This window comes from Ptychodera flava, chromosome 12, assembly GCF_041260155.1.
Source record: "Ptychodera flava strain L36383 chromosome 12, AS_Pfla_20210202, whole genome shotgun sequence".
In the NCBI taxonomy this organism is placed as follows: domain Eukaryota; kingdom Metazoa; phylum Hemichordata; class Enteropneusta; family Ptychoderidae; genus Ptychodera; species Ptychodera flava.
This window is the reverse complement of record NC_091939.1, coordinates 25,592,886-25,615,935: the sequence shown is the minus strand read 5'-3', so window position 1 is coordinate 25,615,935 and position 23,050 is coordinate 25,592,886. Positions and strand designations below refer to the sequence as shown.

The window sequence follows — 23,050 nt, the reverse complement described above, 5'->3', positions numbered from 1 at the left end:
CTAGCCTAGAGACAACAGCCGTTCCTTGTTTGTGAACGTCAAGATGTGCTTCGCTTTAATTTAATGATTTCCGCATCGGAGTACTGTTTGAGTTCGGTCTGTAAATAAGTGTATCTGACCCCATCCCCTTTCGTCGTTCGATCAAAGCAGATGTCTAGAGTAAAGATGTTAGTGTCTTATGCGTTGAAATGTGTTGTGAGCTAGTAATGGACAAGCAGAGAGTCATTGAATTGTCAGTTTTGCTCGCGTAATTTTAAAAGTAATTTAAAAGATTCAAACTGTCCTTGATTTTAGTTGTAAAGTGTCCGAACATTTTCTGTGAACTCCCTGGTGTGTGTTTTCTATCGGGAAATTAAAATACGTTCAGAAAACAAGAGGTCCCGGTTATACATTGGAAGCAGCCTGTCTGTTAAGGTGAGATTCACCCTATTTGTGCACAATCCTTGCAAAAATAATGTTGCTTTATGATCTGTGATCGTAAAGTGTTGATATTTGATATTTTGTTTGTTCCGTAGACGTTTGCCGAGAAGATGACAAGGAGGGGTCAGCCGACGCATTTCTTTCTACTGGAGAACCCGAAGCTCCCGGAGTACCCACTAGAAAAGGAAAGATGGTGGACGCGGGCGCACCAAGCATACCAGCCTTACCAACGTTGGGAGGTCCGAAAATCATACCGAGTTAGACGACGACTCGCATGTTTTCGGATTTCCTTTAACGGACACGGGTGCTAATATTCTTCAGGAGTCACCGAACGTATGTCAGATAGCTACTGAAATTTCAACACGAGCGAAGGTCGTGTGGTGTTGAAGCTGAATTAAGGGGTCAGCGTATCGGGAAATGATTTACTGTTATTCGGATACGCCGTGTAGCGACCCTCCCACCATAACTTTATCATATCGTACGGTAGTTCGACCTGCTAGTACCTGGGTGCAATGCAGAGACACTGAGTTATTCCGTGCAACTGCCCCCGCTTCAACCATGCTGTAAAACTATCCCAAGCTGAAGACTCTGACGTGACTTTGACCTTTGAACTGGCTAGTTTCCAAAAATAGCCAACAGTCAATTAGGAACCGGGGTTAATTCTACTATATATACTACGGGCACGGCGGCAGACGGGTTACAATATTTGTTGTAACGAATGAAAAAAGTCAATATTACGGAAGAGGGTAACGATTGTACACTAACTCCTCACTACGTTGCATTTCACGCAACTTAAACTTAAAAAAGCGTTTTTACGTGTATAATTTTCAAGCTTTGTTGTTCATTGTTCATTATAGCAAATATATTAATGTTTTGTTTTGATATTGTTGCAAACAATCCTACTCGAATATTACTTGGTGCTCTGGTTTTCTTTCGAAAAATTTATTTTTGTAACGGTTCGGGAAACCTGGGAAACACTGTTGGAATTTGAAAAGATAGAGTGACTCTTCTGTTTGTGTGATCACGTGACAACGACAAGATCCTGACAATCTAATACTATCATGGTCGAGAATTTAGGATTAGAACGTAAAGTCTTGATTGTTGAATCACATCTGGGATACCAAACATACCATGGTGATACATATTCAAAGTCCAAGTGGGATCCACTGGTTTTTAAAGAAAAATAAGCGGAGAGTCATTTTTGACACAACCATGCTATATTCAAAGTACTCGTATATTTTTAGATATGCACATCAGCCTTAACGTCATCCTTATCCAACAGCTTAATATCGCACGCGTATTACAAACATTTTTTCATCGACTGGATAGGCAGCTTGTAAGCTTGCTGATTATTAGATAATTTTCAAAGTCGTCCTCTATTTCTGCACATCAGTGGAAGTATAATGCTTTTACCAAATCTTTTTTCTGTTTTGACATGCATACTATATATAATCATGCTTCTAACCAATATGACAGGCAGCTTGTAAACAGCCCTACGATTGGCCACTTTTAGGTATACTCATCATTGTTCAATTGTTTTAACCAATAGGACAGGCAGCTTTCAAAAAGCCTTTTGACTGTTTTGTATTTATTATTGCTTTTGGATGGTGGGGTGATGAATATTCATAAACTATTTGATAATTCTGTGTCAGGTGAGACAAAGACCCAAAAATATCAGTTTTGACAGGTCTATGGGTTTTGGAAATGGGTATTACAGAGTTAGTTTTGAAGTTGCCATATCTGCCTACAGAACACATTGAGATTTTAACATGACATCAAGTATATGTAATTTTTATAAAAAAACCAGATAAATGATCCATAATAGCTATATATTTTTAGGCAGGAAAGATTATGCCTACAATGAAATAACTTTATTACAATTTTGAGGTAAAATAACAAATATGCCTTGATACCTCTTTTTTGAATAATGTACAAGAAAATAATGATAATTAAAAAAAAACTTTTTAAAAATGTACATCTTATCATCTTTTCAACGCAAAAGTCATGACTGATGTGGCTGATTGGAAAAAACAAAAGCAGCACAACGAATTTCCTTGGTGGCGCTATTGGTCACAGTGCACTCTGTATACATCATCTGACTCTCATCTGACATGACTCTCTCATTCTGAGAGAGGGGCCGCCCTCTGGATGACAGAAACAGTGTGTTCAGGCGACCAAAAGAGTTAAGACATATTAAAAATTTCATTTCTGCAAAACAGAACTGAATACTACAGAAAAGTGCACACTGTATGAAGGTTTGTATTCTTAATTTGTCCCCCATCATGGATTGGGCTTTAGCCACCTTTGTTGTCCCCCCGCTTTCAGACTGATAGTTTTTGAAGCTGCAGTTACAGACAGGTATTGTTGGGGTGAAAAAGTATGTGATCATACATGTTTAGTCATGGAGTTCTCCAAGAGTTGCCACCTGACGCCATCAGTAAACCCATCATTATGTACCCTGTTATACAGACTCTTCCTGCTTTCAAAAATTCCTTCAAAATCCAAATCTGACACACATCAATTCTTACGATCTTTGCAATATGATGATTTCAGCATAATTATTTAAACTGCTTCCAGCAAGATGGATGTAAGACATTCAGTCTTGTGCCACATTATAGGAACATGCGTCATTCTATGTACCCTTAATGTCCTTTTAAACCTCCTATTGTGCAGTTGCTATGGTTACTGTTGCTATGGTTTTCGTGGTGTTGTACAGACTCAGTACGCCCAAGAGAACATGACAAGATCTCTTGCAATGAGATGACAATACAAAAAAAAAACCACGTTTGCAAAACCACATGGAAATTTCTTTTCTTCTTTTTTGAGGTTTTGCACATAGTGCTTGTGTGCGCCATTTGGTCCAATCAAATTTTGGGTTTCACCCTTTGCCAGAACTCTGGCTTTTGATGAAATTGAAGTTCATCAAATCGCACCCAGCTCACTTTTAAGCTTTTTTTTATTTGTGTTCAAAAAAAAAAACATTATTGGACTAAAATGTTGTGTACTCTTGCAAAACAGGGTGAACAAGAGGAGCATCATTCACGGGTGAGGGCAGATGAATATCGCCGAAATCTTTGGAAATTTCCTCTGAAAAATAGCTGCAGTTGGAATTGCCATTGGGTTCCGTGTTTTCCACCTTGACGCTTTTACCCGGCTTTGCTGTCGATATCTGGTCACCGAATTCAAGCATTGGCAGGGGCTCACTCAGTGCTTTCCGCAGCAAAGACTGACCTTCAGGACAGAATGGTTCTCTTGTAATATCTGTATTGTGCTCTTCTTTGTCTCCTCCGTCTTCCATCTCAGTGGCTTTCTCCCGTCCAACTTCTTCTGAACATCCTTCAGCGCCTTCCTCGGCTTCTTCATCACCTCCTTCCCTTTTTTCCTCGTCTTCATTCTCATCATCATTTGCCTCCTCATCCGCCTCATCCTCCTCCATCCCCTCTTCGCTCTCCCCATCTTTGCCTCCCATCATGTCGCAGCCCGAAGACGACGATGCGCTAGTCGCCGGGGAGCCCCTGGCAATCACTTCTCTCTCCTCGTCGGTATCCATGCCCACGCTGTTGCCCGGGGACAGAGAATACATCCGGCTGCTAGAGCCGGGAAAGAATGCCATGCGGTGATCCGCATCCTTGGAGGTGGACACGCCATGCTCTTTCTGCATGTGGTATTTCATGCCGGACCTCTGAGAGAAGGCCTTGTTGCATATGTTACAACTGAAAGGTTTTTCACCCGTGTGGATTCGTAGATGGTCTTTGTAATGTCCGACTCTACCAAACTGTTTCCCGCATACCTCACAGTGATGTTTCTTCTCCCCTGTATCAAGACACAAATTAATTTGAATAACTAATGTTTACAATTGAAGGGCCAGTAGCTGTAACATTTAAAGGTATACACCTGTTCCAATTTTGCCACAGTTACCATGGAAAGAGAAAATCTAACCAATCACAGATTTTAAGCGGGTGGCCGCTTTTTAAAAACAGCGCCCTCACATGGGCATTTTGAATACCAACGAACGCCCCTTTGACCACATTTGGGCATATTTAGATTACAGGTGACTGTATACCTTTAATGCTTCTCTCACTATTTTTTTTAATGTCAACTAGTTTCTCATTCTACTCCCCACAGTATGTTGAGATACACAGTATTCAGCTTATCAGCTTCATCTGTACATGTGGAGACTGCGTTTTAACCATTAGGGGGTTTAAATAAAATTGTTTGCCATCCGCGTGCTGGTAGTCTTTCATAGTAAATTACGAAAACAAACACAATGTTAACACTATTACAAACAAAAATATAATTTTTCCAAAAGAAACCAAATATTAATTGAGCTTATCTTAATACACTTGTGTTTTTTGTCTGTGTTTGTTTTTTTCCGTGGCTGGTAGGTTTTTCAAAAATCCAAGGACAGCAAACAAAGAATGTTCTTTAAATGGCCTTAGTAAGTGAATTCTGGTCAGACAAGCTGATTAGTGGGTGTTTCAACATGTCTTGAGGAGTGGAATTAGGAATTACAATTGACACACAAACCACAAATGCTGAAAAAAATCAGAAAAAAAGGAACTCATACTGTTAAACTCTGAGGGCGCTACAATGTTTCTTCCGCTCCAGTTTCATTCAGGTGGCTAAACACACTTGTCAAACGTATACTTGTTTACAAAATTAAATTCTTTTAAAAAGCTATTTGATTCTCATTGAACAAACAAAGGTAAAAACGGTAAGCATCTTTGAAGCCATACTTCTGTGACTGAAACTATGTGACAAATATATAAAGTAATAGGTCTTCTCATGAACTTTCACACATATAGACAAACAAAACGTAGTTTTGTTTTGCACATAATTCTCTCTCCCTGAGAAAAACTGATTTTTTTCTTATGCGCCAAAACTTGTAAAATATCACAGAGTAGGGTAGTCGGGTATCTTTGCAGGTAAGTGGCTATGATTAAAGCCGTAAAATTGGCACTCTTTCAGTTGCTTTCACCCAATCTCTCTTGTGAAAAGGAAAAAAAAACCACAAATGGCATACAGTACAGTAATCCATCTAGCCGGCAGCTAGCCATGAAGGAGGCAGTGGTATTTGAAGCTTTATCAACTCCCCATATACCCTAACCCGAGGGTTTGCTCAAAAAACAGAGGGACTCAATGGAACACATGTCGGCCAGACATGTAAACATGGGACCGATACCTGAATGGATCCGGGAGTGGTCTTTGTAGTGGCTAAGATGACGGAAGTGTTTCCCACAAACATCGCACTTGTATTTTGTCTCTCCTGGAAAATCAAGATAAATTCAAGAAATCAGTTAGTTTTAATGGGTTTCAAATTTCATAAATGTCTATTTTATATTGTGTTTCACCCTTGTATGAATATCGTTTGACAATTACTGCTTTCTTAACTCGCTGCAATCACTCACCTTGTCATTGTCATGTTCTGAGAAAAACCGTATTTTAGTGACTGATATAAAATGAAAAAGCTAGCCATGTACGAGCAAGTTAAACAGGGAACAAGTGAGACAAACTGTTTCAAGTTTGAGGCTTGCCTTAAATATATTCTTGGCTGTTTTTCAATTCATACTCTGTGATTGGTGCTTTTAAATGGGTTCATTATTCCAAAATGTATGATAAATTTTGCAAAAAAAAAATTGAAATTTTACTGCTCAAAATTCCATTTCAGGTGCTATATTGATGATAGACCTGACTTTGCACGGTGAATGATGACAGTAAGATTTCTTCTGATTTCTTGAAGGATCTCAACGATGTCAGTGAAGAGTTTTTTTTTAGTCCCCACGGACACCGTCCGGGGGGACTTATAGGTCATGTCCGTCAGGTCAGGTCATACTTATAGGTCATGTCCGTGCGTCCGTCTGTGCGTCCATCCGTCTGTGCATGCGTGCGTGCGTCCGTTCACGCAGATCTCTCAGAGACAACTGGAGCGATTTCGTTCAAACTTGGTACAAGGATAGTACCCTACCTCATACAGATGCACGTTGATTTGTTTCACAATGCGATCAAATTTGGCCGTGTTAGAGGACTTTTTAGTTTTCACATCCATAGACTCCCATGTATAAGGCACTGTCCATAGACTCCCATGTATAAGGCAGTCCATAGACTCCCATGCATAAGGCAGTCCATAGACTCCCATGTATAAGGCAGTCCATAGATACTCCCATGTATAAGGCAGTCCATAGACTCCAATGTATAAGGCAGTCCATAGACTCCCATGTATAAGGCAGTCCATAGACTCCCATGTATAAGGCAGTCCATAGACTCCCATGTATAAGGCAGTCCATAGACTCCAATGTGTTAGGCCAAGAAAAATAAAAAATTAGTTTCTCAGCGTATTCATATTGCAAAAAGGATGCAGTGACACAGTTTTTAGTCCCCACCCATAAAGTCCAGGGGGCTTATAGATTGGGTCATGTCTGTCCGTGAGTCCATCTGTGAGTCCATCCATGAGTCCATCCGTTCATGCGGATATCTCAGACACTTTGACAAAATGTCACGTGACCTTGGTGACTTTTGACCTCGATTATACATATTTGTCCATATCTCAGTAACCACAAGTGCTAAACCCTTCATATTTGGTATGATGGGACACCTTATGACGCCACATATTGTACCCCATTAATTATGTGCATATCTAATTTTGAGCGAGCCAATAGAGCCAGAGGTCTGATTTTTGGTATGTAGGGATAACTTAGCAATACAATTTTTTTGACAAAATGTCACGTGACCTCAATGACCTTTGACCTCAAATATACATATTTGTGCATAACTCAGAAACAACAAGTGCTACACTCTTCATATTTGGTATGATGGGATATGACGCCACATATTGTACCTCATTAATTATGCACATATCTAATTTTGAGCGAGCTAATAGAGCTAGAGGTCTGATTTTGGTATATAGGGATAACTTATCTATACAATTTTTTTGACAAAATGTCACGTGACCTTAATGACCTTTGACCTTAAATATACATATTTGTCTGTAACTCAGTAGCCACAAGTGCTACACCCTTCATATTTGGTATGATGGGACACCTTATGACGCCACATATTGTACCTCATTAATTATGTGCATATCTAATTTTGAGCGAGCCAATAGAGCTAGAGGTCTGATTTTTGGTATATAGGGATAACTAAGTTTTTGACAAAATGTCACGTGACCTCAATGACCTTTGACCTCAAATATACATATTTGTGCATAACTCAGTAACGACAAGTGCTACACTCTTCATATTTGGTATGATGGGATATGACGCCACATATTGTACCTCATTAATTATGCACATATCTAATTTTGAGCGAGCTAATAGAGCTAGAGGTCTGATTTTGGTATATAGGGATAACTTATCTATACAATTTTTTTGACAAAATGTCACGTGACCTCAATGACCTTTGACCTCAAATATACATATTTGTGCATAACTCAGTAACGTCAAGTGCTACACCCTTCATATATGGTATGATGGGACACCTTATGACGCCACATATTGTACCTCATTAATCATGCGTATATCTAATTTTGAGCGAGCCAATAGAGCTAGATGTCTGATTTTTGTTTAATAGGGATAACTTATCAAGATAATTTTTTTTGACAAAATGTCATGCGACCTCGGTGACCTTTGACCTCAAATATACATATTTGTCCATAACTTAGGAACCACAAGTGCTACACCCTACATATTTGGTATGATGGGACACCTTATGAAGCTACATAGTGTACCTTATTAATTATGTGCATATCTAATTTTTAGCGAGCCAATAGAACTAGATGTATGATTTTTGGTATATAGGGATAGACTTTAGGATAGAAATTTTTTGACAAAATGTCATATGACCTCGATAAACTTTTACCTAAAATACACGATCATGTCAATAAATAAGTAACCACAAGTGCTATGTCCTTTATATTTAGTAGGATGAGAGACCTTATGACAACACATGCTTTACCTCGTTAATTATGCCCATATATAATTGTGGGCAAGCCAATAGAGCTAGAGGTCTGAATTTGGTATATGGATTAATTGGCAATATAATTATTTTTTTTTCAAAATGTCATGTGACCTTGATGACCTTTGACCTTGATTATGCATATATATGCATAACTCAGTAACCACAAGTTCTTTACGCTTCAATTTTGATAGGATAATAGACCTTAAGATGTCACATCTTGTACCTCATTTATTATGCGCATATGTATTTCTTGGCTGGCCAATACAGCTAGAGGTCTGATCTTTTTTCCCGATTTAGAACCATAACTTAGACATGCCTCAAATTTGGAACAATGACATAGACGTATGTGTCCATAGATCTGAACATATACACTCCAGTGATACTTCTTAATGACCACATTTCCCTGCCCCATCAAGACTAATACTCCTATTACAAGTGGGGACTATGTCATTGTCAATGACTTGTTTAAAGTGAATACTATTGAGCTACAAATTAAATATAAGGGCACTTGATTGGCATATTGGTTTGGTCAGTGTTTGGATGTACTGGATAAAGAGTACATTGTCTGATGAGTCTGATGATGATGAGTCACTGTAATGTGTCTGGCAGATGATAGTGATATATCCTGATACATGTACTTACAGGGAAACCTAAGTCCAGCGACTTTGACAGTTTATCCCTTCCAAAATCAACCTTGAGTAAAATGCAGCTCAAATTTGCAACATAATTGCACGCGCTGACGACCACGGCACCATGAAAAGAGAACTTGAAGTAGACGACATTTATGGAAATGAGCCCGGAATTCCATGGGCGCGAGAGGGCTCATGGGAGAAGCGTGCGTGACGTCATCGGCGATACGGACGATTGGAGCTTGCAGCTGGAGGAGTACTGTGAACAGTTCAGCGTGTTCGTAAGACGACTATGGAGAGTTCGGACAGCGATATTTCTGACATCGAGTATTACTTTTCCCTGACTGAAATCAAACCATACTAATTTGAACCTGTCCAAGATATGTAATAATTAGAAAGCATCTCAAAACATCGTTCACATCTTGGTTGCTTGCCTTTTGTGTATGATTCAGCGGAGGGAGTCACTGTGCTTGTACAGACCCCAAACTGGATTGGAGAGACTGAGTGACCCTGCGATCCTTCAACGCTACGTTTCTAAAACAGAGTTTTCTGTATCAGTCCCTTAAAATTAATTTTTGGTTCGTGAATGATACGGAATGATTGACTGATTGTATGTGATACCGTGTAAGTCGAGCTTGGCCAGATCTTTAAGGTTGCGAAATCTCCGATATGTATCAGAAAATATTTATTCGCGATTTGACAAATCTATTATAGTGTCGTCTGTTTTTCGAAGCTGGTGTCGAACTTAGGAAGTAGGGCATACTCAGATCTACAAAGTGATGAAATCGCCGATATAATGAATATTTGCCCGCTATTTAAAAAATAGTATCGTCTTAAAGCTTGTTGTAAGGAATGTGTTTCATACAAGACCAGCCCAAACTCCCGATGATTTCCGATATGTCCTCTGTTCAAGTCCCGATGGCCAAGTAAAAATGTTTACATGTAAAGAATCTAATTTGTGCAAGGGCCTCCCGAGTCCCGATGATATCCGATCGGCACTCTCGACGAAGTCCCGTGTGGGCATTTAATGAAAAAAATGCTTTACATGTAAAAAATGTATTTCGTGCATTAATAAATCTAATAATGTAAAACATACAGTATTCTTGATTTCAGGCCATGGATGCTATTTTTGAACTAAGAGTCGGACAGAGGTATTCGGGTGGTCAGATCTGTTAGGTGGTGAATCTCTGATATACATCGGATATTTACCCACGATTTGACAAAGTATCGTATAGTATCAGAGTTAAAGTCCTAAGTCGCCGATATTTATCGGATAAATATCCGTGATTTCGTAGACCCGGCATGCCAACACCACACAGTGCATGTAAATCTAGGATCGTCTGGTATCGATATTAGCCTAGAGTTCCGGCGCAATTGATATTTATCGGGTAAATATAATATCGGCGATTTCTCACACCCGGCGTGCCGAGACACAGTAGGCAAAAAGTCATTCCAATATCTTGTAATATCAATATTACAAGGTATAGTCCCGAAATTGCCCTATATTTATTGGTTATATATCGGAGATGTGGCAGACCCGGTATGTCAAGATAAGAGACGCTTTGTGTAGTTTCGTCTTCGGATTTTAGAGTCCTGAAATCGCCAATATTAATATTTATCTGGTTAAAATCGGCGATAGTAGGCTGACTCAGCATGTCAAGATACGAACCGCATTGTGTAGTATCGTCTTGTATCGGTATCAGAATCCTGAAATCCCTCATAAAACAATCATCCTGAAGAATTAGAACATAACGTTGTATCTTTTACAGATTTTTAAACTTGCCCGACTTTCTTAAGCCACTGTCTTCGAAAAAGCTGTTCTGTGGGAAGACGGTAAAAGCTGACTCGATCCGTTTGTTCTTCTCTGAGTGATTTTTGCACTCAACTGAACAACTGTTAACTATTTTTTATGCTACTGAGCATTAAAGAGTCGTAACGTGCAGAACTGCACTCCTGCAGTCATAGACTCCAATGGTTTGGTAGGCTGTCACACACATTCGTGTATCGCCGACGACGTCACGCACGCTCCTCCCATGAGCCCTTTCGCGCCCATGGGATTCCGAGCTCATTTCCATAAATGTCGTCTACTTCAATGTCTCTTTTCGTCGCTCCGTAGTCGTCGGCGCGTGCAATTATGTTGCAAATTTGAGCTACATTTTATTCAAGGGTGATTTTGGAAGGGATAAACGGTCAATGTCGCTGGACTTAGGTTTCCCTTTAACACAGGGATGTAGAAAATAGCCAGCAGTCGGCAAAAACAACTGGATATCAGCTAAAATTTGCCGGCTGTGAAAATTAAGATTTAGTAAAAATAGTGACAATGTCACTGGTCGCTCCCATATAGTTATCAAAACAAGCTAAAATCAAGCTAAAAGATTTTTTTATCACAAATAGAAACAATTCCCCCAATAAGTAGGTATTCCAAGTGAAAATTTTAAAATCACTAAATTGCTTTTTTGATGCATTTTCCAAAGAGTGCTTTGGAAATGATGAAAAATACTTTTTATTTGGTCAAAATCGGTTCAGTCATTCAAAAGTTATGAAGATTTTTGTGTATGTAAAACCTCGCGGCCGAAGGTCATAGTATTGGAAAAAAGTTAAAATTGATGAAATCATAGATTTTAATAGGCTTGTTTTCCCTGAAATACATGACTCTGTAACAAATGTGATGCTAAAAGTATTTAAAAGTAAATTCTTTTTACAAAATAATTTAATCTTTGACCAAAGGAAATTTACTTTTTGATGTAAACATATCCAAATATGGCAGTTTGTCCAATTCTGCATCGCGGAAAATTTATAAAATGACTGAAAAATACAAATTTTGGCAGATTTACAGTCATTCTGATGCAAAATAATTGGTGAACTTACAAAGCATTCTTAATCTATATGCAGTGCTACTGAAGTGTAATTAAAAAAAGGGAAAGTTCATGCAGGAAAGGTAATTAGATAGTCAGAAATGCAGTGTTAAGTTTGACTTTACTGCAAAATTGTGCTTTTGCGGGCCACCATGACATAGGGTAAAATATGAAAATTAGCTATGTTTGGTAAAGTCTACTCAAGAGCATTGATGTTTAAAAAGTACAACCAAAGCATATCAGCAAAGAAAAACAATTTTTCAACAAGTTTAAAATATAAATATGGTAAACTTACTTCCCAGATCACTGTAATTTTGACCAAAAATGTCACTTTTGTACAAAAAATGACATTCACATCGGATGAAATATGAAAAGTTACCATGTACAAATGTATACGCAATGTCTGAGCAAGTATTTTATAGTGTCAAACCATCTTTTCTGGGTTTTTATCTCTAGAAAACCCTTTGTTATGAGCACCAATGAACATTCAGCAACAAAACTACTCTAAATGATAAAAAATGAGTGACAGAAAAACCCATTTATGCAAATTTCTCGCTTTGAATGAGTCGCCACTGGCCCTGAGATCGAGAGCCTGCATGAATGTACTTTTGTTGGTTAACCACCGGCTACGAAAATTTAGGAAATTTTTGAAATGTTCATGAAGTTCACAGCAAAATTTTGATGAAGGAATATCTACTTTATTGAAAATAACCTATACCAAGTGTTTCCATGGCAACCATTCTTTTAATTAAATTTTTAGTTATCAACAAATTCCTTCGGTATGCCAATACAGCTCGTCTCAGAACCAGACATACTTATATACACACATGATTTGGCAACACCCTGAAAATTAAATAATTTTCAACAGCTCTGATTTACATTTCATAATTTCCTAAACATTTCTTGTTTTTTATTAACGCCTCCAATTATGTAATTAGATATTACTGTACCTTTAGAATATGTGAGGTTTTAATCTTACCATGATCCACAATATTTTTTGGTCGTTGGAAACATTCAAATTGAAAGTAAGTGGAATTTGAAAACTGTTGATGAAATGCTTTTAATTATTCTATGTGAAGTACCAGTTTCGATTGCAGATACTACAACAGAAGAGTTCAACACTGCCAAGATATGAGTACAGCACACTGAATTTTGAACTTCAGAGTTATGAAAATGACTGAAGTGTGACGCAATAAAGTTTCTTTTATAAATCAATCGTTTCATTCTTTTCTGAGATTGTAGAGACTAAGGACTATTAAAGGATATTAGTAACTTTCAACCAGGAAAAAATACCAATACGTGGAAAGGATCAAAACAAATCAACTTATTTATTTCGTTACATATTACAAAACCGAAAGGAAACACATAATTCTCATTTAAGTGATTATGTAGGGCTAATTTTATACTTGTCGATGTTTGATGATGGAAAGGAACAGAATCATTATAAAAAACTACGAATGAACCTCAAAAGCAACAAAATTCCAAGCATAACATTACACTTTGGTTCAGAATGTTAATTTATAAAGTTCGCTCAAAATGTACTTTGAAAACGATAGTATTTTGACAGCCGTATCGGCAGCTACTTACTAAAGTCTGTTGAAAAAGAGTACTAAATATCGTTGTTTTCAGGTCAACAAGTGATTGAATCGAAAAAATCGTTCATGAAACGGTAAAACAACCACTGATAAATAAGTAATTTTTCTCAAGAGTGACTTCAACGCCTCGCCTGAAAGAAAATTTCATCCCGTTTCACAGAAACTGACCGTGTTTTCAAGCGCCGTAGCTATGAACGATAGGTCTGGGAATCCCCGCGAAAATCGCTCACACTCGTCCAAAACATTGATCGTTCGCTTTTGAGCTGCATGATTCACCTTGTCAAAAATATTTTTATTTCGTAAATAATTAATTAAATTTCTTATTTTTTTCTTTCGTTTGATAATTAAAAGTCATTATAATGTTTTTAGATGCTTTAGAAAAATTCAAAACCCGCTAAAAAAGCGACTATTTGGCCAAAATTCAAACGAAAAACACGAAAATAAAGGTCGAATCATGGGCTATCTATCTATGAATACTTTCAGTGTCTTTACGCTCAGGCTCAACTGCGATAGAACGCTGTGTATGCATAGGCTCAGTGGGCTAAAAATAGCGAGTTGAAAACATGGCCGCCGCTCTCGCTGACGCACGATTTTTGCATCGAAATTTTTCGCTCATTTTCGTTCGTATGACTTTGAAACTCCAGGAAACGATTGAGAAGAAAGGGGTACCATGAAGTATTGAGGTATTTGCTGATAATTTGCCAAATTAAACAGAAAAAATGCTTCGAAAATTCCCACATGCTTACACACTGAGCGCTTTCAGAAGCCGTAGCATGTTCGTGTGGTATACCTACAATAAAATAAAATTATACAAATTTCACCAGAATTTGATCAAATCTTACTGACGTCACCCGTAAAAACCTCTACACTAAGTTTCAACTCAATCGGACATGTGGTTTCAGAGTTAAAAAAAATTTTTTGATCAAAATGAAAAAATAGCCAAAAAATGCAAATATGCAAATTTCACCACGATTTGCCCAGATTTGAGAAAGGTCACTCCTATGCACTTCCATACCAAGTTTCAAATCAATCAGACTTGTGGTTTCAGAGAAGAAGATTTTTTGACCAAAATGGGAGAAAATTACAAAAAAATTCATGAAAAATAGCAAGTCCAAGATACTGACCCAAGATGTGCACAATCATTTCAGGTCAGCCCAAAGTACTTACATGCTAATTTTTCATCTAATCTGCTCAGTGGCTATTGAGATTTTCATAAAAATGTAAACTTGTAAACATATATACATATGGCTATGGGAGCTAACAAACGACCCAATGGTCGACAGAGCTCTGCTGTGTTATGAAGAGAGCAACGTTTTGTGACATATGTATTGATGAAGAAGGTTGAGATCTTTGATAGCTCATTTCAGGATGGCCTGACCTAAAATGGCAAAATTAGCTGCAAAAATACAAAATTGATGATTTCATCATAATTATGTATAAAAATGTATACCAAATATCAAAGCTATCACATGAGTAACTTTTGAGAAACAAATATTTTGACCAAAAACGGCAAAAACTGACCAAAAAATACAAAAATTGAAGATTTCATCAAATTTCACTATATCACACTAAGAGAACCCCCAGGAACCTGTATACCAAATATCAAAGGCATCAGACAAGTAGTTTTTGAGAAACACATTTTTTGACCAAAAATGGCAAAAATTGCACCAAAAATACAAAATTGCAGATTTCATCATATATTCTGTATATCATATTCAGTTTATCTGTAGGAACCTGTATACCAAATATCAAAGCTGTCAGACGAGCGGTTTTGATGAAATAAATTTTTGACCAAAAATGACAAAAAAATTCCTTAAAAATACAGATTTGCTTATTTCATCATAATTTCAACAAATCCAAGTTGGGCTATCCCTAGGGACCTGTATACCAAATATCAAAGCTGTCAGACGAGCGGTTTTGATGAAATAAATTTTTGACCAAAACTGACAAAAAAATTCCTTAAAAATACAGATTGGCTTATTTCATTACAATTTGAACAAATCCAAGTTGGGCTATCCCTAGGGACCTGTATACCAAATATCAAAGCTGTCAGACGAGCGGTTTTGATGAAATAAATTTTTGACCAAAAATGACAAAAAAATTACTTAAAAATACAGATTTGCTTATTTCATCACAATTTGAACAAATCCAAGTTGGGTTATCCCTAGGGACCTGTATACCAAATATCAAAGCTGTCTGACCAGCGGTTATGAAGAAGGAGATTTTTTACCAAAAACGCCTTTTTGGCACTAATTTGCATATTTTTGGCAATGACAACTTCATTTGAACAAAATCTCATCTACAGCCCATCATCCATGTACACACCAAATATCAAGATGAAATGTGCAGCGGTTTTGGAGTTTTTGATGTTGACGGACAGACATACAGACATACAGACATACAGACATACAGACATACATACATACAGACATTTTCCTAGCCTATAGGAATAGCTTCCATTGCCATATATACATATGGCTATGGGAGCTAAAAAAATCAGGACATTTTGTGCAAACTTAATGTGCACATACACTACTTGTAACAGCCTGTACTTTTATATTTGCCGCCTGTAACCAAAATTTCCACATCCCTGATTCAAGGTAATACACAACTTGAAACAGAAAGTTTCAAACTTTTCTCAAATTTCCCACAGGGAAACTTTGAAACAATCTCCTTCATAATCAAACTGGGAATATTAGGGATCAATCTGTGACGTATAGGATTAGGGGAAACAAATTGCCTGATATTTGCCTGAACTTGACCAATGTTTACACAGTGCTATTATTGACTAAATCCAAATCATGACGTGACTTGTCACAATTCCATCTTGAAAGACCAGCTCGTTTTTAAATTCACAGACATGTGAAAACAAAAACCGCACGGTTTATTTTCAAATTCATGATTGTTAACGAAAACTTTAATCCAACTTGGGATGTCAACGTGTCATGAAAAGGTGTTCGTATGAAAACTTTGGGAAAGGGAGACTCAAAGACACAATGCCTGGACTGTCACATTTAAAGACTTTTGACTATATGAAACCAAGTGGAAGCGGAACGAAATCAATGCCACTGCCGGGAGTGATGTCAAAATTGGACAACAACTGCGATGTCAATGAACCTCACTTATTTCCATCTTATCTTTTCCCCTGTCCTCGCAACACCTGTAACTGCAGCTTTGGAAGGAAAACTGAGGCAATTTGAATGAAATGTTGAACAAACAAGACTGGGAAAATGTTTACCTTAAGATGTTTTGAAACATGTCAACTACATGTATGAAGAGAGGTATGACAATACCCAGTGGGTGGGCAAGCCGTGTTTGTTGTGTGAGCATATGTTTGTATCATGCATGGATAGCTATGACATGTATGCAACGCAGAGAAAACAGCCCGCAGTGAACATCACAATGTTACATCCGACAGTTTCCAATTCAAAAAACGTCTATGTTAAAATGACATGTTGTAAATGAAAAGATAATCAGGCTGTTTTTGTTATTTTCCTCAGCCAGGTATACAACACCAAGGTTTTCTATTTATGTTGGCGTTCGATGTTGGTTCAAACTGACAGAGATAGCACATCAACTAACCGACACAGCTCTGCTAGTTATAAAATACCTGAGAAACAATAATTGTAGCACCTCATATTGAACTACCGGTATGCATTTAACCTGAATTGGCTAATGTCATCACAAATTTGAACAAATCTAAACAAGGTTATGCCTGGGGACCAAATTTGAAAGTCATCCGAATGTATCGTAAAACAACCTGCATCTAAGGAGGGTTTTTGACCAAAAGTGAGTATAAAATCCTTCAGAAACACAAGTGGGCAAATTTTCTTGTAAGTGAGCATGACAAAAACCAAGCAAAGGCACATCCTGTTGTAACAACTTATTCATTCTTTTCAGCAATAAAATAACATCTTACCTTTGTGTACCATCATATGGTACTTTAGAGTGGATAGTCGACTGAACTTGGCAGAGCATAACTCACAGCCGAATGGTTTCTCTCCTGATAGGGAAAAAAATTGGGCACAAAATGTTCAGAAACATGACCAACATTTTAAAATGATCAAATATCCTTACTGAAATTCTAAGTCATGGTCAAATCAAAGCAATTACATGGATATAATATCATGTGAAACAAACGATATTAAGTGAGCCGGTGGCCAATTCACCTATTCTGTGATATTTCAAATAGAATGAAAAATCAGCTCATCTGAGGTAGTTTAGACGGCGTGAAAACAATCTGAATAAAACCAATTCATTCTGGTATTAATTCATACAATGTAGATGATGAAAATATTCATGAATAGTGATATGAAGTCATAGAGATGTTGGTATCATATCAGTGTAATCAGAAAAAAAAACTTCGTAACTCCGAGAATTTTTCTTTTCTACCAGGGTGACATAACTACCTCAAAATACCACAACATTCTCCCTTCATATTAAATTGAAGTTCATCATAATTTGAAAGAATCTGAATGAGATAAATTCTGAGGACATACAAAACAAATATGAAAGTATCTGTAACATAGATTTTGTCATAACAATTTCATATCGAGGAACTACAACCAGACCAGCAGAGAGAGAGCATTTTTCTTATCTTCTATTTTAAAATGCATGAATTTGACACAAGGTACTCATTCCCAATCATATTTATTTGTATCATTCTGATCACAATATAAACCTATGATATTATAATTTAGTGATGGATATGTACAAGTATATGTAGTACTAGGAGCAACTAGTACAAGAAGAGAATACAATAATCTTTGCCATGACTCAATCTTCTTTGAATTTAATGTCAAACATACTGATTAACTGATTAAAGAAGAAGAACATCTAGTCAAAATACAGTAATTATAATCATTTAGGAGGGCACAAGGTGGGGGAGGGAGATTTTCATTCTATAGATACATCAATTACAGGTATCGGAGGGACTCTGCACATGCATATTGTAAAATAACTAAAGAGTGCTTTGAAGCAATCTCTCTAAAGACGAATGTAATCTTTCAGTAAATTTTGGCAGAGGTCAGGAGGTCATATGAAGAGCTGACAAGATGACAGACAGCTATCCTATCCCGAGGCATTACTTTAGCTCCACAGCAACACAAAAAGCTTTCATGCACCGTGTTATTAGCCCGAGGGGGTCTTTTTTATTCCAAACTTTCACTGCGTGTGATTTCAAAAATTGGACTGCATGGGGGGAAACTTCTCTCCTGCAGGCAAATGCTAAGCGCAGCATTTATTTTAGTATTACTGCTACTTTTCTCTCAAAGTGAACACTTTTGGAGGTACACAAAATCTGCTTCACAGCCAATTGAAACAGCTTGACATAAAATGGGGTCCAAGGTCATCCGCGACTACTTTCTCTGGTTTCTGAACATCTGTAATATCTCTGCACAGAGATACATAATACAATAAATGTCAAGTGTGTCCACTGTGCATCTCTATCTCTCTCTCTCTCTCTCTCTCTCTCTCTCTCTCTCTCTCTCTATATATATATATATATTTATATATATATATATCGTCTGATGATCGCTATAGATAACTCATGTAGCGTGAAACTGTGAGTAACGTCTAAGTCCTGCTTTCTACTTGTTATCAAATTTTACTGTATATATATACCAGTATATATATATATATATATATATATATATAATATATATATATATATATATATATATATATATATATATATATATATATATATATATATATATAGTTTCTTTAATAATTGCTTTTTTTCTTCGATATAAAAATCCTATGTAATCATTTCCATCAACAACATACTGTACCATCTGTAAGTCATTTTACTCACTGGTATCCTCCAGATCAAATTAGTAGTCTTATAAAAAGCAAAGAGAATAAATGTCGTGATTTCAAAAGTTCAAGAGTCAAAGTTCAAAGGGTTCGAATTTGACTGCAGAGCAAAACAGCACCAGTCAATAAGGCTTACACGGTGAAACAGATTAAAGAGACATGGAAATCAATTCTTCATGACACTGTGAGGCCAGTCGTAGAAAAAGCATTATTTTTTTACCTCGGTAAATCCCTGGTTGGGTTATTTCATGTAATAATCACCTTACATCAGGCATGGGGGAGAAAGCTATCTTGCAGATTATGCCACAAAAAGAACGGAGGATTGGAGATTTTGTTCGGAGAGATTAGAAAGTAGAGAGCTCACAGTATGTGGCACCGCACGGATGCATGAGTAATGTTTTGAGAATGTTCATCTCAAAATAATGATAATTTGTAAATGGCAAACTGTACACGATAACCGTACATGATATTCATTTACAATAAATATTTTGAATGGCCATATACTTAAAGTAGTACGAAGACTTTGTCTACATTTTTATGAAAAGTATAAATACGTTTGTAAAATGCATCCACAAATGATTGTTTTTGTTGCTGGCATTACCGTACAGACTAAACATCAGACTACCGTAATCAGAAAGTAAAAACTGATTTCATCAACCTTACATTCAAAATATTTGTGTTCATTCAGAATCTGGTTTTTTTTTGCAAAAAACTCTGCAAAATGTTTGTTTAAAAACTCAGGACAAGACTGAAGGATACTGGGCCCATGTAAAACGGTAGTACAATTCAACATTGTCTTAGGGAGTATGTTTGTATTAATTCACCATGAAAGGCACCCTCAGGCAAGCACTGAGGTCTGCAACAGAGACAATAAGCCCAGTATTCTACAGGTATGTAAAGAAAGATATTCTCCAGGTCTTTAAGACTAAAATGTGTGCATGTTTACAAGATAGTTTCTTTAACTACGAACTCAAATTATCAAGATGCCTTTGAATTTCAATCAAAAGTGTGTGCAAGGTTTTTCGTCTCCTAAACCCTCATTGTGTCTTCTGCATCACAACTTTGGTGCTGACAAGACAGATTTCTGTTTGGAAAGCCAGGTCCTCAACATTGAAGTCAAATACTGTATGATTACAAGATATGTCTTCTTTTTAGAACCCTGATCTCCAACAAGCCTATAAAATCTGTGTGTACATCTATCATTGGAATCCTTTTTCCTCTTTTAATTTTAAATCTAGACTGTGCAGGATTCTCAGCCAGTAAATATTCTCCACTGATAATGTTGATTTGCATACTCAGACAATGTTCAGTCATACACTTTGCATAAATAAATACATTTATTAGAGAAATGAAAGCATTAGATTCATGAATTCAATGTCAAATGTTTTTATCCACAACTGCTATCAAATTGTTTTGAATAAAGATCTCGCAATATGACTTCCATGCAGTCGAGAGAAAGTTGATATTTTTCCATGGAAAGAAAAAAAGGAATTCAAAGCATATCAATAACTCATACTTTACAATGAGCTAGAAAGAATGAAACTTCATATTTTGTCAAGTATCTCTCTCGTAAACATTGAAATTCAGCACCTGACTGTGTTGAAATGCACGCTAATTCAATACTTTTTCTGCTTTACATAGGGTCTGTGGCCATGAAAATGATGTCCACATTCTCGGTTTTATTTCTCTTTTGTTTTTAGGCAACATTCTGTTTTCTCACATCAGAGGTTTCACTGATGGTGTTTGGTAAATCCTATCGGCCAGGGTCAGTGACATTGAAATCAAATGCCTATGATGTTTACTATGAGTGTGAGAGAAAGATAGTTCTTAGTGTTGAGTATTTTCGAAAGCCATACAAATGAGATGAAAAGTTATGTGTTGAAACTGCATGATCATGAATACAAGAGCCAATCAAAAGTCTGGCTATCAATGAATCGAACGGGTCGGTTTAAAGAACAGCACTACAATAATTTGCTTTTTAATGTATCTTTCATATAAAGTGAAAAATATTTTATCTGCTCTCACAGGGTATGCTATGTGGCAATGTTGGGTAAAGGATGAGAATTGCATTCTGGTAAGGGTACATGGTACAGAAAAGGCAAGTTGAGGAGGGGGGACTTGGGAAGTAAGAAATATTATGCTCTAATTTGACAAGCCCTGGTATAAGCTTGCATTGCCTGTAACACTTCAATGGAGATCGGTTTTCCCAATGGGGAGTGTTATATATGGTGGATTCAAGTTGGGATGGGGGTATGGTGTGCGTGGGAATGAGGTGTATGTATGAGTGATTTATTGTTAATCTTGTGGATACAGTGATGAGTTCATAGTTTGCATTGTAAATGGAATATTCTCGGTACATAAAATATGACTTTGCCTTCCAAGTGAGTCATAAAAGTCTAAGGTGGTAGACCATACGGTATTTTCAATATGGCAGCTTTCTACAGGTACAACACATAAGATTACTGAACCAAAAGTAAAGTTTTAGGTTACACAGGAAGTCAATGCCAGAAATGCCTAAAAAGATGAAAAGATGAATGAGTTTAGCTAGTTTCACTAACAAATTACATGTATTTGTGTTAAAAGTACTGTATTTATGAGAACACTATCTTAAACTCTTGCTGAGGTGAGAAGTCGACTTGTTACCCACAATGCATTTCAACATCATGTAGTTTGCCCCGCTAGCACCAGACAAGAGCTATTTAAGGTAGCGAGAATCGATAAACAGTGCCGTGATTTTACAATCTCTTTACCTGTGTGTATTCTGATGTGTGAGGTCAACGTGCTACTCTTGGCGAAAGCCTTGCCGCAGGTCTTACATATGTGGTTCTTAGGCTTGCCGAGCGGTGAGGAGGCCGACATCTCGTTGGTTCCAGCGCTTGGCACCGCGCCAGCAGCTGAGCCCAGTGCCGATGAAATGGCACCAGGAGGAGACATGACAGGTGAAGGGTCAGAGGTCATCGGGGTCAAATCGGATGTTGCCGTGCTGGTATGCTAGAAAAGAAAAAAAAAATATTGTGATTTAAGAATGACTTAGGTAGATACAAAAATTCCACAATGCTTTTGAAATCGTGACTTTTCAAGAATTCGCAAGGTGAGAACAACAGTCTCCCTATTCATAGCACATACACTATACAGTAGCTCATTATAATTTTCCTATCTTCTCATCATGCTTGCAGCAAGGCAGCCAAGCTCAGAGATAAATCTCGTACTCAATCAAGAGTTACACGCCATACAGTATCCCACTCCTAAGGGTGTATTGCGTGCCAAATAGGAACAGAAGCAGGCTTAGTACAGCATATGCCCCCTGATTCCTAACGGTCCCGTGTTCATGGAAAATATTCAGTTAAATAGATCTTAAAGTGAAAAAATAAAAGCAAAAATGAAAAACAAGACTTTAAAATTCAGCAGCTAAAAGTTTGTTGTTAAATGAATTGTCAAGATTGTCAAAACATGCCAAAGTGTTTGTTGAAAATGAAAAGATCCATTAATGTCAATGATTTTACACACACACGCATGTGCACATACACACACAGATGTGTGTGTATGTGTGTGTAAATATATACATATCTATATATATACACCTAAGTATATACAGTTGTGCTAGTTTTTGATTGGTTGCTTTCTTCTACAAAGCAAGATTTTCAAAACATGTATTTTAGGCTTATAAAAATTAGACATACACATTTTAAATTCTGATCATTTCAAGCTTTTTATGACAGCATAGAAAGTTGTCTGTCAGAAATGATGAAAGTCTTGCAGATGAAATCAGCACAATGACAGG

The 23,050-nt window shown here is 37.1% G+C and overlaps 2 protein-coding genes across 4 annotated transcripts in view; one reads left to right on the top strand and one right to left on the bottom strand.

Moving 5' to 3' along the window:
• LOC139145511 (collagen alpha-1(XXVI) chain-like) overlaps positions 1–2,395 on the top strand; it is a 48,632-nt gene extending 46,237 nt beyond the window's left edge. For all 3 annotated transcript variants that reach the window (XM_070716737.1, XM_070716735.1, XM_070716736.1), the window contains exon 8: positions 516–2,395. In XM_070716737.1, the coding sequence (XP_070572838.1) occupies positions 516–682 (167 nt within the window). In that variant the 3' untranslated portion in view covers positions 683–2,395. The remainder of the gene's footprint in view (positions 1–515) is intronic.
• Positions 2,247–23,050, bottom strand: part of LOC139145510 (uncharacterized) — a 39,403-nt gene continuing 18,599 nt past the window's right edge. Inside the window, exons 3-6 of the mRNA XM_070716734.1 lie at positions 22,020–22,260; positions 17,372–17,455; positions 5,603–5,686; positions 2,247–4,233 (exon numbers count right to left, since the gene is read on the bottom strand). Of these exons, the coding sequence (XP_070572835.1) occupies positions 3,410–4,233; positions 5,603–5,686; positions 17,372–17,455; positions 22,020–22,260 (1,233 nt within the window). The 3' untranslated portion in view covers positions 2,247–3,409. The remainder of the gene's footprint in view (positions 4,234–5,602; positions 5,687–17,371; positions 17,456–22,019; positions 22,261–23,050) is intronic.